This window comes from Musa acuminata, chromosome BXJ3-6, assembly GCF_036884655.1.
Source record: "Musa acuminata AAA Group cultivar baxijiao chromosome BXJ3-6, Cavendish_Baxijiao_AAA, whole genome shotgun sequence".
In the NCBI taxonomy this organism is placed as follows: domain Eukaryota; kingdom Viridiplantae; phylum Streptophyta; class Magnoliopsida; order Zingiberales; family Musaceae; genus Musa; species Musa acuminata.
Genome location: NC_088354.1, coordinates 36,784,365 through 36,800,058, shown reverse-complemented (window position 1 = coordinate 36,800,058; position 15,694 = coordinate 36,784,365). Strand labels below are relative to the sequence as shown.

Here is a 15,694-nt window from a genome sequence, read left to right as displayed (position 1 = left end):
AATGATATACGTGAATAATTTGGTGGATTATATAAAAATTTCTCTCATCGAACACTTACAAACGTGATGTGGGCTACTTTGCCATGGCAACAAACTTGTCTCCATGATGAACAATCGGAAACAACATATCATTTGTCTTTCGTTTCAATATAATATGATGTTAAATAGATTGTATATAGTATGTGAGATGCCTTCGTTAGAGTTTAATATAGCTTGAGGTCTTTCATGACCGCTTAAAGTTTTACAATTAATGATCATCCAATCACAATATTTATCATGCTATTAGAGCAAATTGTTAATATAGATCTTGTATCTATTCTTTTTTTTTATTTCATCTTTTATTTAATTATTATTTGTATAATATTATTTTTTTCTAATTGGTTTGTCACTTTTCAAGTGTGATCCAACTGGTACACTAGAGAATATCATAATTCAATAAAGTCATTTCCCAAAATATTAAGTTTGTAACATTATTGATTATATTGAATATAGTTTATTTGTATTTTGGATATCCCCACTTAATAGCCAAAGGGTCTCTTTTTTTAATTTTTAGTATATTTTTTATTTTCTTCATTATATATTTTCTATTTTTAAAATAAAAAAAACTAAATTTTAATAATCTGAATGAAAAGTATACTTTTGCATTACAACAAAGTGAATAAAGAAACTAAGAAGGTTATTCTTCGATCCTCCGAGATGATTTGGTGTTACGATCATAAGTCGCAAATCGATTAGCTTGTACTATTTTTTCTCTAAATATATGAGTAATAATTCTTTAATTTTTTCTAATCATATAGATATTGTATTTATGCCTTGACATGTTTAGATGATAATCATAGATGATAAATATTTCTATTTTCTCTTACCTTTTGTATGTGTATTACATATTAAGAGTTCTTAGCAAGGCATAAATGACCAGAAACAAGAGCTTGTGGCCAACAGCTAACATCAATAAGGAGGCTACTTTCTCCTTGAACATGTGACTCGCAGCACAAGACTGCCAAAGTCTACTGCAGGCATCAACTTGCAACTACGGATACAGCCAGGGATGGAGGAATCCTATTATCCTTCCGACGACACATTGACACACAGTATTGCCAAAAACAACTGCAGGACTATAAACCACTCTGTCCTCCACAAGATTGTTGAGCTGCAAAAGCCATTCAAACCACTTCTTCCCCTCCGACTATCTACAAACAATTGCTTCCCATAAGCAACACAGGGAAGTGTTTGTCTGATGATGGGATATATTGTATATGGTGTGAGTCTGCAAGAATGACAAACTTTGCCTGTGCTTATGGAACTCCTGTGTCTCACAATTTCTATCGAAATCTACTAGATCAAGTGAAAGAAAAATGATTATAGATACAAAAATAGGTAACCTTAGTCCTCAAGCTAAAAACAAAAAGATGATGCTTGGAGCCATATCAATCATGACCCCTACCATTTTATTATTATCCCCAGTTGGGGCACTCTCTTTTGAAAGAAGCCCTTGTAGTTAATATAATAATTTGTAATTTTGTTTCATGGTTTATGGATGAAAAAGGGCTATAATCTTGAAAGAGAACAAATTTGCTCTTTTAGATTTTTATATAACACATAAGTCTTTTGACATATTAAAGTCCCTTACTTGTGTTCCTTCCATTAACATCCACTAAAAAAATTCAGACTAATCATTGTTAATTATCATTAATATCAAGCAATTTAATATACATGTACATATAATAATAATAATAATAATAATAATAATAATAATAATAATAATAATAATAATAATAATAATAATAATAATAATAATAATAAAGTACTCAATCCACAAAGTAGGTGACATAGTAGGGAAGTGAAAGGATGTAATTGAAATATAGTGATTTCCAGATTCAATGAATTCACAATTGAAAGGATACACTTAATAATTCTAATACACATCAACTTCTTTGAATTCCATGATCACCATGATGCTATAAATACTTAGTACGTCATCATTAATTTTTAATAGACTCGATACTTATCAAGTTCTTTCAGATCATTTACTAATTTAAGTATCGGAAAGATTTTATCTAGCATACTCTTGTAAGATCTTGATTCGTTTGATTCAGTATTTTCAATACTAATCTATCTGTGATAAACATAAAAAAAAAGAGATCATAGTTGCATCTAAATCATCCCTGTGGGAATAACTGGTACTAATATTTTCGCTAATTTTACAGGTCTTCCTATTTATACCTTTAAAAAAAGAAAAGTCAGTAATAAAATAATAATTACGTACGATGCATGTGTGTTTTAAAAGATCATGCGACTGTGCCAGATCGGCACCTCCCACGTTATCCACGTCTACAGCTCACAGTTTTTGGTGCATGCTATTTTGTCCTCCACGTAACTCTACATGCAGTTTTCGAGTTCCTTCGTGCGTTACTGTGGGTCCCAAATCACGTGGTTGGATCGTGACCACAGCGTTCAACACGAGCTCCCCACGTGTCCCGACAACTCCTGTTGCCGGACGCGTCGCCATAGGAATGGGTTTTACGCCGCGTGGCCGTACTCCGATCGTGACCGTCACGTGCACTAACGGTGGAAGAGCCCAAACTCACGACCGCAGATTTGATGGAAACCACGCCGTCCCCACCGCAGCAGGTTGAGGTGGGCCCCCACTTCGATCGAGTCGTGCGCGTGTTGACTCGCCTCCCTAACATCACACGTGGCGGTTACTTGTGCGACCTCCCAACCACCAATCATCCCGCAGGATCGCTTCGCAAACGGTAGATTGGACATGACATTTTTTTGTCCCTATGTTGGTTAAGAACTTGAAATGTATGTTTGTACATGCGGAATATTATTAAGCTTTCTATTATCATTAGTGTACGATAAGAACAATTGGATGACTATCATCAAATGACCTGACGATGCTATGTTTAGTAGTACATCACTCATTTTATCGAACACCGCGAGACACGAGCAAAGTTGAGCTCGATGATGTGTTTGACAAAGTGGCCGCAAAACATAAGTGGACGCCAGGAACTGCCTACACGGGTGACGACAGAGCAAACAACTTATGTAACGAATGCAGCGCGTGGAAGGGGGGGCCGCTTTTGCGGAGCGGTGCGGTGTCGTCGGTCATGGCTTAAGTCGGGTTATGAACGTCATCAGTTTCTGTGGAGATTTCCGTAGAGTTACTCACTCACGGGCGTTTCGGTACTTTTAATGCAGCATTACGGTTGCTTGAGGGGGAAGGCCGTCTCGGGAAGGAGGGGAAGCCAACAACATGGGCGGAGCCGCGGAGAGGACTGGAAAACAAGCGGTATAGTTAAATCGCCTTCCCTTCGCCAACCTATAGGGCTATTGCTCTCCCTTCATGCCTCGGAGTCCGGTTTTCTCCTTCAGTGGCCCGCGGTTTTGCTGTTCCCTTCCCACGTTTATATGTCCGCTCCCTGCCTCCCCCTTCCTCTCGCCAAAATTCTATATATTTTTTCCGCTGCGATCCTTGTTCTGAGATTAATCGCTCCAAGAACGGCATTTTCTCGTTTTTCCTGCGATATTGGATCGTCGGAGCCGATAAAGTTGGAATCTTGGGGGGTCGCGGTGTCGGAGTCGAAGTGCTGAGTGCGAAAAATTGCGTCTTGGAGAGAGTTTCCGCGGTACGGATGAAAGTGCAAGTAGAGGCGAGAAATGGGGAGGAGGAGAAGCGAGCGGCGGGAGCGAAGAGGAATGCAGGGAGACTGGTGAGGAAGCGCGGGTGTAGCAGGCGGACACGGCGGCGGGTGCAGGCCACCTCCACCGCGATCCAGCGGCTGTTCTTGGCCTGCAAGACGGTGTTCAAGGGTCCCGGCACGGTGCCCGAGCCTGCCGACGTCCAAATGCTGCAGCTTCTCTTAGGTATCCTCCTCCGGGAACCCTCCTCTTTGGATCGCTTTGAGCGAATTCGTTTCGATCGAACTGCTCGGTTTCGTTTAAGACGAGTCTTGTCAATAGATTCGATCTGTGACTAATTGTTCTTTTACCAATCTGTAGTGATACCTACAGCATCTTGCCGTGCTCTGTTTTGCTTACATCTGCAGTCCAATCTCACTGTGTATTTGTTTGGCCTAATACATAGGTCTTTGCTTTTGCTTTCTTCTGAATCCAAACTCCAGTTGTTCAGGCATCGAGTCATTTTTTGCTTCATGGATGAGATCCATGGGGCTGGATTTTTGGTTGAATCACACTATTCCTTGATCTAGTAATACATGCTAATTTACGGTCTTATTACGTGAATTGCATAATCTTGTTACACACTGTTCTCTCTTACCTGAGATCAGCTATATATACTAACCTTCTGATGTTTTATCTCCAGATAAAATGAGACCAGAAGATGTCGGCCTAAGCACAGATGTACTCTTCTTTAAGGCCAAAAGTTCTTCCAAAGGAGCAAGGATCACATATTCCACGATATACAAGTGCCGAAACTTTTCGGTAAGACTTGAGAAAATAGAATTGTTACCAGAGACATGCTTTGCTTTCTTAAAAATTGTATCCCAAGCAAGAAACGTTTAATTTGCAAGAACTGTGCCTTGAGGTGCGTCTTGATATGATGGTAAAATTTCTATTAGCAACCTTAGATATTAGGATTCGAGTCGTGGAAGCATTGATTGGAGCCTTAAATATTGATAGAATGAACATAATTGCTTAACACACTCTTGTTGAAAATGTTCTTTTCCTTTGCAGATGTGTATATTCTTCTTGCCCCCATCTGCAGTGATTCCTCTTCATGACCACCCTGGGATGACTGTCTTCAGCAAACTGCTCCTGGGGTCGATGCATATAAGATCTTATGACTGGCTTGATTCTACACCCTCAGCTAAGTGTGAGCTCTCTGTCTCTCTCTGATTTCTTTCATGTCACATATCTTTCAGTTCATTGCCTTATAATGTAAGCTATGTGTTGCAGTGAGACCGGCAAAGTTGGTAGTGGATTCTGATTTCACCGCTCCTTGCGACACTTCAATTCTTTATCCAACAACTGGAGGTAACATCCATTCCTTCACAGCCATCACACCGTGCGCTGTGCTCGATGTTCTAGGACCACCTTACTCGAGAGAAGACGACCGTGACATTACATACTATCGCGACTATCCCGGTAAGCAGTTTCCATGTGTTGCCTCGAGTCTTTCTGCCTTGTATCCATGTCGTATACTCCGTGCTTGTTTCTTCTGATATGCTTCATAGTTGCTCCTTACTTCCATGATTAGTATTGCCAAGCAATTAGGTAGATTCATAATGAAATTAAACTTCATCCTGGAGAGACATTTATGAATTTAGTAGTTGTCTCTATGTAGCCCATTGAATCCCAGATAGCTTCTCTATAAAATACCGAAAACCGTGTGCTACTTTGGCTGCATGGTGCCGTAATACTGACTTCATTCAGAGCTATCATTTGTTATCAATGTATTTATTATCCTGGACTTCAAGATTTATTCAGTATGAATCTTCTTGGTGAAGAAGACTGGCATCCTATTCCTAGCTATGAGACATCAAGAATACTGCTGGATTAGCAGTTTGAATATGTTAGAACCATTTACTTCAACAAAAACTACATATAAAAGTAGTTCTTAGTTTGATGATTCACGAGCCAATAATTTCTGTTCATTCACTGACCGAGTTTGGTGAACACTTTTCAGATGAAAATGGAGTCAAGGATCATTGTCTGGGATGGTTGGAAGAAATCGATATTTCAGAGGATTTGAAGATGGATGGTGTGGAATATCTCGGCCCACAAGTCATCGATGGTTGACACCAGTTCTAACAAGTTTTAGATCAGCCATGACATTGACTCTCCTTTTCCTTCTCTTTGGTGGTTTTCCTTGTGTGTCTGATGTGTAAAGTTATAATTGTTTTTGGGTTGATATCATAATATAATTGTTTTTCGTTGCAAAAGATTTGATACATGATTGTAGAAATAATATAGGTAATAATTAATAAAAGTGGATTAATATTAAGTATAACATTTAGCCTCTAACTTTAATTTAGAGGAAAAAGCATGAAAATAATTTATTCTGGGAGGAATATTTTGTATGTGTAATTCTATTTCTGAAAGCCACAAACTATATTATTTGTGATTATTCTGAGAACATCAAAAATAAGTTTCACGTGATGGCAACGCACACAAAAATCTTTAGATACGGTCAGCTGAGCCCAAACCAAAAGCAGTCGACCAATCAAAGACTTCCACGTGTGTATGTCCAATAAATGATCGGTTGAGGAACACACGTGCATCGACTAAATGGACGGTGATGGAAGATCTCACAGCACTCTTTCCGACCCCTATCTTGATCTCCCTGGACGTATCGCTGCAGCGGGGGAATCACGATTTGGACGGGCTTCGAGCTGCTCCGGTCTCCTCATCCTCATCCTCTGCGACCCACAAGAATTCGAAGCGAATCCGGAAACCCTGACGAAACCCTAGCAATTCGGAACCCCCAAATCCCTCGAATTCGTCATCCAATGAGCGCTTCCCACCCCCCCGATCTCCCGTCTTGCTGATTCGTAGGTCTTCGTCGTCGTCCGCTTCGGAGGAATTGGAGCATCCATGGGAACCCTGCCGAGCTCTTGTTTCTTCAATCCGAGCTTGCGGCCCCGCCAGTTAGCCCCCGGCGGGAGATGCAGAGAGAGGTATTCGGTTATGGAGCGGGTGAGTCCGGGAGAGCTGTGCTTTTTGTGCAGGAAGAGAGTACAAGAGTGGAGAATTAGGAGGCGCTTTGATGGGATTATGTGCTTCTCTATAAATGGGAACGATGGCGGCAGTGAAGAGAAGGGGCCGAGTAGTAAGTCGACTGAAGAAGTGGAGCAGATTGCTGCCGACGAGGACCTGAACTCGGAGCCGACCCAGACTTCGTTTCCTTCTAGGGTACACCAGTTTCACTGTTTCTTCGATTCTCATTGACTTATGCGATAAATAAGCCAAATAAGTTGATTGAAATGTTTCTTCTTTTTTCAAATGGTCTTTTGACCAATTAGTTTATCACTTTGGACGATAATATATTTTTTTCAAACGCAAACGTACATTTATCAAGCATCAATCTACATTAAAGTACTTTTCCATTTTTAAATTTTAGAAGATGCATGGATAACCCTTTTGGTTATCATTATTTTCCATCGCAGCATTACATTTATCATTGATTTTTTTTTTTTGAATTATATCGACTAAAATGTAGGTAAAGTGAATCATTGTAATGCCTTAAACTGGCCATGTTTTTTTGGGAGGTCTATTAGCAAAGGGCTAAAATGAACTAGAAAAATAGGATATTAATTAGTTGTTGAACTTTATAAATTTGAATCATATAAAAGAAAAGGAGAAATGAATGATGCTTAGTGCAAGATGCTAGATTGTATATTTTAAAAGCATATTAAAGGTATTTTCTTTTAGTTAATGCTGTTTGTAGTCTAAATTTATAGGTAGCCCTTAGCTAATTCCTATAAATGATATGTGTCATTCTAGAGCAGTGCTTTGTCAGAATCAAAATTCTGTATGCCTCTCTTTGCTGTTAGTTAACCATGATTGTGAACTATTTTGGAACATGACATTTAATATGAAATCTCTTATGGCAGACTAAAAAAATACAGTACCTATAGCACTCTTTTAATTCATGAATTAGATACATAGTGGTATATTAACGAAGATACTGTGCCTGTTATATTGAGCTACAGGACAATACTATTAAACATTTGATGCATTAACTATTGCCCGAAAATCACTTTTGCAGTTTAGTTTCAAATTTTCATGGTATCAAGGACAATGGGTTTATTGATACAATTTTGACTACTCCACCAAACCTTGACAGTTTCTGGCTTTAGTCTTACATGGTCTTCTACAGTTTATATTAGAAGTGTAATTTACCAAGTAAGCACAAGACACAGATAATGTGTTCATACAATGGAGTGTTACTTCTCTATCTATCCAGTCGTATTTGCACATCATATGGTATGACTAATATCGGGGAAGAGAGACCACAGTATTAAGCCAGATGCTTGTTGTCTGAAAGGTCCATAATGTTAGACTCAGAGACTTCTCAAATGCAGGATATTTATGTACAACACATAGTAACAGAGCACACTATGATTTTGACTTCTGAGAATATGCTTTCTGTAGGTTTAACTGTTTCACAGACTGGTCACTAAGATTAGATGGCGGTTATCTTGAGTTGTTCTTTATGAGTCCTGACACAATGTACCTTTGGATTAGGGAGATGGCATGTGGCTATCAACATACTTAGCTAGTTAAAGATACTTGGAATGTCTTTGGTCGATATTTTTTGGTAGATCCTTACTGGTCGTAGTACAATAAAACTCTATACACCTGGGGTGAACTCACAATTGTGGCCTAAAGATGACACTGCTGTAATTTGTGGAACTATGATTGATCCATGCTTCACGTTAGCTATCCTAATGCTAATTCTATAGATGACATAGATGGGTAATTTGTAATGTCTTTTCTACGTAAGTTTTCTCAGAATGTATGATTGTTTTCTTGTTGCTTTTGACTTTTTGATATTTACTTATTCTTGATATCTTTCCAGACACCCAGTATATCCTCGGGAGAACAAGTTTATAGTAGCTTTCAAGTTGATTCTTTCAAGCTTCTGGAACTGCTTGGACCAGAGAAGGTGGATCCATCTGATGTGAAGCTCATTAAAGAAAAACTTTTTGGCTACTCAACTTTTTGGGTCACCAGAGAGGAACCATTTGGGGACCTTGGGGAAGGTATCCTGTTTCTTGGCAACCTGCGGGGAAAAAGAGAAAATGTTTTTGCCAAACTTCAGCGGCACCTCCATGAAGTTACTGGGGACAAGTACAATCTATTTATGGTAGAGGAGCCCAACTCGGAAGGACTAGACCCACGTGGTGGGCCACGTGTAAGTTTTGGTTTGCTGCGGAAAGAAGTTTCTGAGCCAGGACCCACTACACTATGGCAATATGTTATTGCTCTCCTTCTCTTTGTGCTAACTATTGGCTCCTGTGTAGAGCTAGGAATTGCATCTCAGGTACATTACGCTTGAAAGTTCGAGCACTTATGTGTGAGGTTCTTTTTTTATCAACTTTTGGAGCATCACTATCCCAAGTGTTGCGTTGCACAGATAAACACTCTTCCACCCGAGGTAGTCAAGTACTTTACCGATCCAAATGCTACTGAACCACCTGATATGCAGCTTCTGTACCCCTTTGTGGATTCTGCTTTACCGCTGGCATATGGTGTCCTTGGTGTTCAGCTATTTCATGTAACTAAAGTTTCCCACATGCGATTAAGCATTATTTCATTCCGAAAGAAAATTATCAACTTTATTACTTTTTAATCATTCTATTGTGATGATTGTTGATTAATTGAAGAGATCAGGAGAGTAACATATTACACTACCATATTTTCTTTCAACAAAATGCAGCTGTTTGTGTTTTGTTCACAATGTCAATAATTGTGTATTATCTCTTGGGAACTTGAGGATCATAAGTTGAGCTTGTACATAAACATACATATAACGGTGATTCCCTGATTCAAAAATCAAAATAAACTAATTATTTGTTATTATTATTATATTTGTTATAATGACAACTGCCTGAAGAACAGGATGTGAATGTATCTACTCATAGGAGTCTCTGAACACTATGAAAGTTAGGCTCTGTGGTGTTTGCTCAGATGAGCTTTTTACAGCACAAGCATGTGTTGTTGATTTGTATGTGGCTGGAAGTGTTCAGTCTTACTTGCATTGCTACTGGAGGTAGTGATCATGTTTTGTTATTCTGTTAGGTTTCATTGAACTATAGAGACAAATTGCACTTTTTTCAGCCTATATTCTTATCATATTTCTAGCTTATGAGGTATGTGGTTTACGTTGTGTTTTGTCATACCAAAAACCATGGAAAGCTTGAATAGAAAATTCTTTGTTCTCTATTGTGCAATTTGAATGCATCTTTAGTCATTTTCATGTTTAAATGGCATATCTCTTAAACTTCATGTTAGGATAATTATACTTATGCTGATTAATCTTATTATCCTCTGCAGGAGGTTGGACATTTTTTAGCGGCATTTCCAAAGAAAGTGAAATTGGGGATTCCTTTCTTGATTCCGAACATTACCCTTGGCAGCTTTGGAGCAATTACTCAGGTGGGCATAATCAACATTTTGAAGGAATCATAATAAATTGTGTTGTGGATTTCTAAATTTGTTTCTCAAAATTATATATATTATCAAGAAAGTTCTAGTTATGTTGTATCTGTAAACTAGTTACTGTTTACGTGATTTGGACTCCTAAGATGTCTATATTAGTTATCTGGGTGTTTCTTGTATTATGGTGGTTTAGAAATATTAATCAAATATTCAAGGTGATAATCATGTATAATCCTTCTTAATAAAAAGGTTAGAACTGCAAGTGTTTCCATCTTCTTATAGACAATCACCACTACATACCGAAAGGTATTTTCCACAAAATCCTTTTCAAACTCTATTGTAGTATACATAAAACTTGGTTCATATTTACCCATAAACATGTTGAACATACAGCTATCATTCTCTTATTCCTTTTTATTTTTGCTCAAAACTCTGGATAATGGACTGATCCTGACTCTAGGTCTTAATTGTTGACGTCGAAGCATGACCTACTTGGTTTTCATATATTCATCTGGCTAAAAAATCTCCAGCTTTATGAGTCCAGCTTGTTTTCTGCTTTGCCTATGGCATTTCATGATAACTATTCAATTTCATTATCATGACTTCTTCAGTCTTCTAAGCATATCTTGCCCAAACTACTTTGCATCTTTATATTTCCTTCGAGCTTTACTGCTATATGTGGAATTCATAAAGCTCCTCCTATTAGTAAATTTGGTGTACTCAATGAAAAGTGGGGTTGCTTTCCTATGATTATACTACAATATTCTTAATTGTTATCAATATTTTCCTCCATTAATGTGTTTCATCTAAGAATTATTTTTATTCGTGAACAACTAAGTATCGTTTCGATAGAAGATAAAATGAGAGAAAATCGTTTAAAATAGTATGAGCATGTGCCTAGGAGATCTCCGGATGTCGTAGTCAAAAGAAGTGAAATGATTAATGTTAGTGGTATGAGAAGAGGCAGAGGAAGACCTAAAAAGACTTTAATAGAAACTATAAAGAAAGATATAAGTAATCTGAACTTAACTAAACATATGACTTTTTATCGATCTCAATGACGGCAAAAGATCTATGTAGCCGACCCCAAATAGTTTGAACTTACAGTTTTATTGTTGTTGTTGTAGACTTGTAGTACCATATTTATTTGAGAAGAAAAGAAGATAATGAAGTCACATGAAGGGATACGAACGTTTAAACTCTAAAGTATCAGGAGTCAAAATGCGTTTTTTTTTTCATACCTCAAGAACTTGAACATTACTGGTGTTCAGATCTTTCCTATTAGTATCTATCCTGTTTGGGAACTGAAATTATCATAAGTCCATCAACATAGAAAAGTTCATATTTTTAGATTCATCAATGAAAGTTGGTACTTGTTTGTCATCAAAACATAGTATTACTTGTTAGAACTGTTTCCCATTGACACTGCTTTAGTTTATTAGGCCTGGAGGAGAGAATTTATATTTTTTCTGAATGTTGGTGCTATGTATCTAAGAAAGCCAAGGACCTATTATCCAATAGTTTGGTTTAAGAGTTCTCTTATGGACATCCCAAATGTTGGTGACACTGCTTCGATTCCTTTTTTTCACTCAGTATCTGAATATTCCAAGTGAGATTACTTGGTTTTCCTCTGTAAGGAATCTCAATCTGTAGTGTTAATTAACACCACAAGTTTATTGTTTGTTCACTGACATTAGTTTGCCTCCTGCATTGCCTCTTGTTAATGAGTATGCACATGCTAGCAGCTTATTGCTGTATAAGTACTTCTGCTCACTGACATTAGTTTGCCTCTTGCATTGCTTCTTTGACTTGTATATATGTAGATATGACGCAAAAGCATAATGACATTAATAAACTCAAGCTTTTTAGGTCATAACTAGATTCCTTTTAGTGCAGGTTTTGATTCTGTATTCATAGCTTCTTTTTTAGGTGCAGTTTATGTCTAGTTTCGAGTCATATGTCATTCTATAAACCAAAGGGAATGTTTTACGATCATAGTTAGTCGAGGGGCTTATTTGTGGAGCATTCACTTAATGGGCCTAAATGGTGGCTGCTTCCTTGAGGGGCTTTTCGTCTTGGTTTCCTATCCAAACTGTAGCCCATATGTGAGACTATACAATCCACTGATTACACTGGTCCAAGTGTTTTTCCATTTGAAGTTGTGAAGTAGCAAACTGCCTTTTAGACTTTAAAATACCATAATGTGGACTTTGTTTAACCTGAAATCTCACTATTTAGCCTTCTACAAGGCCCTAGTAACCTGCATTAGCATGTCCTTATCCTAACCTATTGTTGCAGTGCAGTTTTTTTTTGTGTTTCAACAAGTTTCCTTGATGATGAACAAAAAATATGCACAGCTGTATTTTTTTGGTTTAATTGTGTGTTTATGGCCTAAGTTTCAACAAAATGTACCAAAGCTGCTGTTTTGCTAATTGTCCTCCATCAAATGGTGTCAGAGATTCTGGTTTAGTCATGATTTTCAACCAATATGGCCTAAATTTACTGGTTTAGTCTTCGTATTCTCAGTGTTTACAGAAATTCAAGTGAAAATTACTTTCAGAACAATAAGGATTGCTAATAATTCATGTCACACTTTTGTAGTTTCTTCTTTCATTGTGCAGCAATGTTATATTTACACCTAGCTTTGTTTCTAACTTTATATATAGCATGTAATGAAATAGGTTGATCTCATATTGCTCATATTTCACTATTAACTCCTGTAGTTCAAATCTATTCTTCCTGATCGAAGGACGAAGGTTGACATCTCAATGGCGGGTCCATTGGCCGGTGCTGCACTTTCCTTTTCAATGTTTTTTGTTGGCTTGTTGTTGTCCTCAAATAATGCTGCAGCAGGAGATCTGGTGCAAGTCCCTAGTATGCTATTTCAGGGCTCACTGCTTCTTGGACTCATCAGCAGAGCCACTCTTGGTTACACGTAAGCTTTTTCCCTTTTGATCTTGATGCAATCTTATATTTATAGAAAAAGAAAAGATATTGGTTAAGTTGGTTACAGAATGCAGAATGACCCTCTTAAAAGTATCTCTTATGAAAGCGTGCCCTGAATTGAATTTTTTTTCACCCACCTACAGTGCACATATTGTTACATAATTGATTGGGTCACCGTAAATTCCTATTCTCTTTTTGTGTCATCTCTTAATCTACCCGATTGCTGCCATGACTGCACAGTTTTTTTCTGGTTGTTAGTTGTTTGCTTCTTTAACATATCTTTTTGCTTCTGTTCATCCCAATACTCCATTAAATGGTGCCTCTTGGTCCAACCAGGGTTAGGCTATTGTTTGGTCCCCTGTTTCGTATGGAAGAGGTCAAAGGAAAAGGTACCATGTTTGGACCTTGAAACATTGTTAACATATCTAATTTTATTGAGGCGGGCCTCTTGCCTTTGTTCTCCTCCCTGCCCACCTCCCCCTCTCTGTTGTTTCTTCTTGATTTGATGCCAGTTTGAATGTGGTCGCTAATGTAATTAGAAACTGCCTGACTGTTCTCTAAGGTACTTAATACCTACAGCCTTACGAGTAGCTAGAGCTCTCTATAATCACAGAGGTGTATTGTAGCAGTTGCTTTCTTTATTTGCCTTTCTAAATGAATTTCTAAAATGTCATTTAACTATTCCAAGTTCAGAGAGTCAGGTTTAACAAAAAATGAAGTTGTTTTTCTCTTATGGATTATCTTCTTTGCTCTACAATGTCAGTATATAACTAACATATATCTACTATGAGTTTACAGAGCTATGCATGCCGCTAATGTTTCAATCCACCCCCTCGTAATTGCTGGCTGGTGAAGCATCCTACAATTTTCATTTACTGTCTTTCATCATAGATATTTGTGGGTACTAATCCTTTGTTTGGTTATTAAAGGTGTGGTTTGACTACTTCAGCTTTCAATATGCTTCCTGTGGGCTGCCTTGATGGTGGAAGAGCTATACAGGTACAAGTTGTCATCTGGAATGCCTAAAATATATACAATTAATAACAGCTTCATTAGTATATAAGAGGTGCTCCATTTCTTCTCACTTTTAAGTTGGTTCTGAGTACTTGTTCTATATATCTCTGTATATTGAGAATGCTTCAACCCTAGAAACTTGTTCACAAATTTGGTGGATTGGGAAGCCACTTAGAGCTTTGAAACATATTAAGGATTTTATAGGACATGAGTGAACTCTTACTATCTTCAAATCTGAACTCTATTTGTGGCATTTGTTACTTTGCCCATGTCAAGATATGGTTCTTTTTAATTTATCCACCATTCGATGATTTCGTGTTTGTATTACATTTCTATTTGGTGGGCCATTTTGATTGTCAGCTGCTTGGATTGTCTTGTTTGCATTTGTTCCATCGTAAAAGTTTGATACAGTCCATTTTTCAGTTGTCTTCTCTTACTCTATGTTGTGTGATTTTCTAGAAACTGCATTTTTCTCTCTCCCTTGGTGGCATAACTTCACCACATCTCTTACAGGGTGCATTTGGTAAAAACACATTGTTTGGCTTTGGCTTGGCCACATACTCCTTGCTTGGTCTCGGTGTGGTATGATTCTTGTCATTTTCCTTTAATCATTTTTCAGTTGTCGATGTGTTCTTGTAGCCTTGAGCTATCTTATGGTTTTTATCTGGTTCAGTAGAATAGCTGCACTCTATTTGACCTTCTCAACTATCTTTGTAAGGATTTTGAATCATCGTTGTTAAGAATGTAAATCAATAGATCATTTCTCATTTATTGAGATGCAATGACACTGATAAAAAAAATAATAATAAGATATCACCAAGACAAAAGATATAGTGTTCAAAACTCATCCAACTCATGTTTATAAATATATATCCCCAATTAATTCAAATTCCACCTGACTGTGAAGAGTATCAAGAATATAATAGAATGAAATCATATAATGCTGAATGAATTCTGTTGAAGGCATTCATATAATTAGACTAAATCATGCATCTAACTTGATTCTGATCTTCTCTTTTGTAGCTTGGTGGACCACTTTCACTTCCTTGGGGCTTGTACGTTCTAATATGCCAGGTGGGATTCATAGAGGATGATGTTTTTGTTCCTTCTCTCATCTCCATTTTTGTCATCCCTAATTCTCCTTAGCAAATTGTGCACTTGAATGCAGAGGGCATCAGAGAAGCCTTGCTTGAATGATGTGTCGGAAGTTGGAACATGGAGGAGAACAGCAGTAACAATCGCCATTATTCTTGTTGTATTGACTCTCCTCCCATTGTGGGACGAGCTAGCAGAGGAGCTCGGCATAGGACTTGTGACTTCGTTTTGAGGTAATTGTAACTCCAATTTTTGGCTAAAATCAATTTCACACACAAATGAGGTGGTTTTTTCTTTTTTGACACTATTTATATCGTGTAATGCCAATCTTTCTCCTTTCAACCTTTGTATCTCCTTTTTCGCAATTTGTATTCACTTTCATAAGCCAAAAATATAATTTTAGCAATCAAAAGCATGACTTTTTTTGCTTGAATATTCTGTTGGTCACGATCAAAGTATAAAAAGACATTGCGTATACGCACGTACACATGAAGTTATTTAGAATCTGAAA

At 37.5% G+C, this 15,694-nt stretch overlaps 2 protein-coding genes across 5 annotated transcripts; both read left to right on the top strand.

The window, feature by feature from the left end:
* The first annotated feature begins 3,330 nt into the window (after positions 1-3,330).
* Positions 3,331-5,906, top strand: LOC135640040 (plant cysteine oxidase 2-like). Its single transcript, XM_065154136.1, has 5 exons — positions 3,331-3,870; positions 4,328-4,446; positions 4,699-4,837; positions 4,921-5,109; positions 5,651-5,906. Exons 1-5 carry the CDS (start codon positions 3,639-3,641, stop codon positions 5,761-5,763), a joined length of 792 nt encoding a protein of 263 aa, XP_065010208.1. The 5' UTR covers positions 3,331-3,638; the 3' UTR covers positions 5,764-5,906.
* A 370-nt stretch (positions 5,907-6,276) lies between these two features.
* LOC135641146 (probable zinc metalloprotease EGY1, chloroplastic) lies at positions 6,277-15,616 on the top strand. Of its 4 annotated transcripts, XM_065156236.1 has the most exons (10): positions 6,277-6,876; positions 8,546-9,010; positions 9,104-9,244; positions 10,024-10,125; positions 12,852-13,063; positions 13,873-13,923; positions 14,004-14,073; positions 14,602-14,670; positions 15,112-15,162; positions 15,257-15,616. In XM_065156236.1, the coding sequence occupies exons 1-10, from the start codon at positions 6,559-6,561 to the stop codon at positions 15,413-15,415; spliced, it is 1,638 nt and encodes a 545-aa protein (XP_065012308.1). In that variant the 5' UTR covers positions 6,277-6,558; the 3' UTR covers positions 15,416-15,616. The 4 variants fall into 4 exon arrangements, with proteins under 4 accessions (XP_065012308.1, XP_065012310.1, XP_065012311.1 ...); XM_065156238.1 differs by lacking the exon at positions 13,873-13,923; XM_065156239.1 differs by lacking the exon at positions 14,602-14,670.
* Positions 15,617-15,694: the final 78 nt, after the last annotated feature.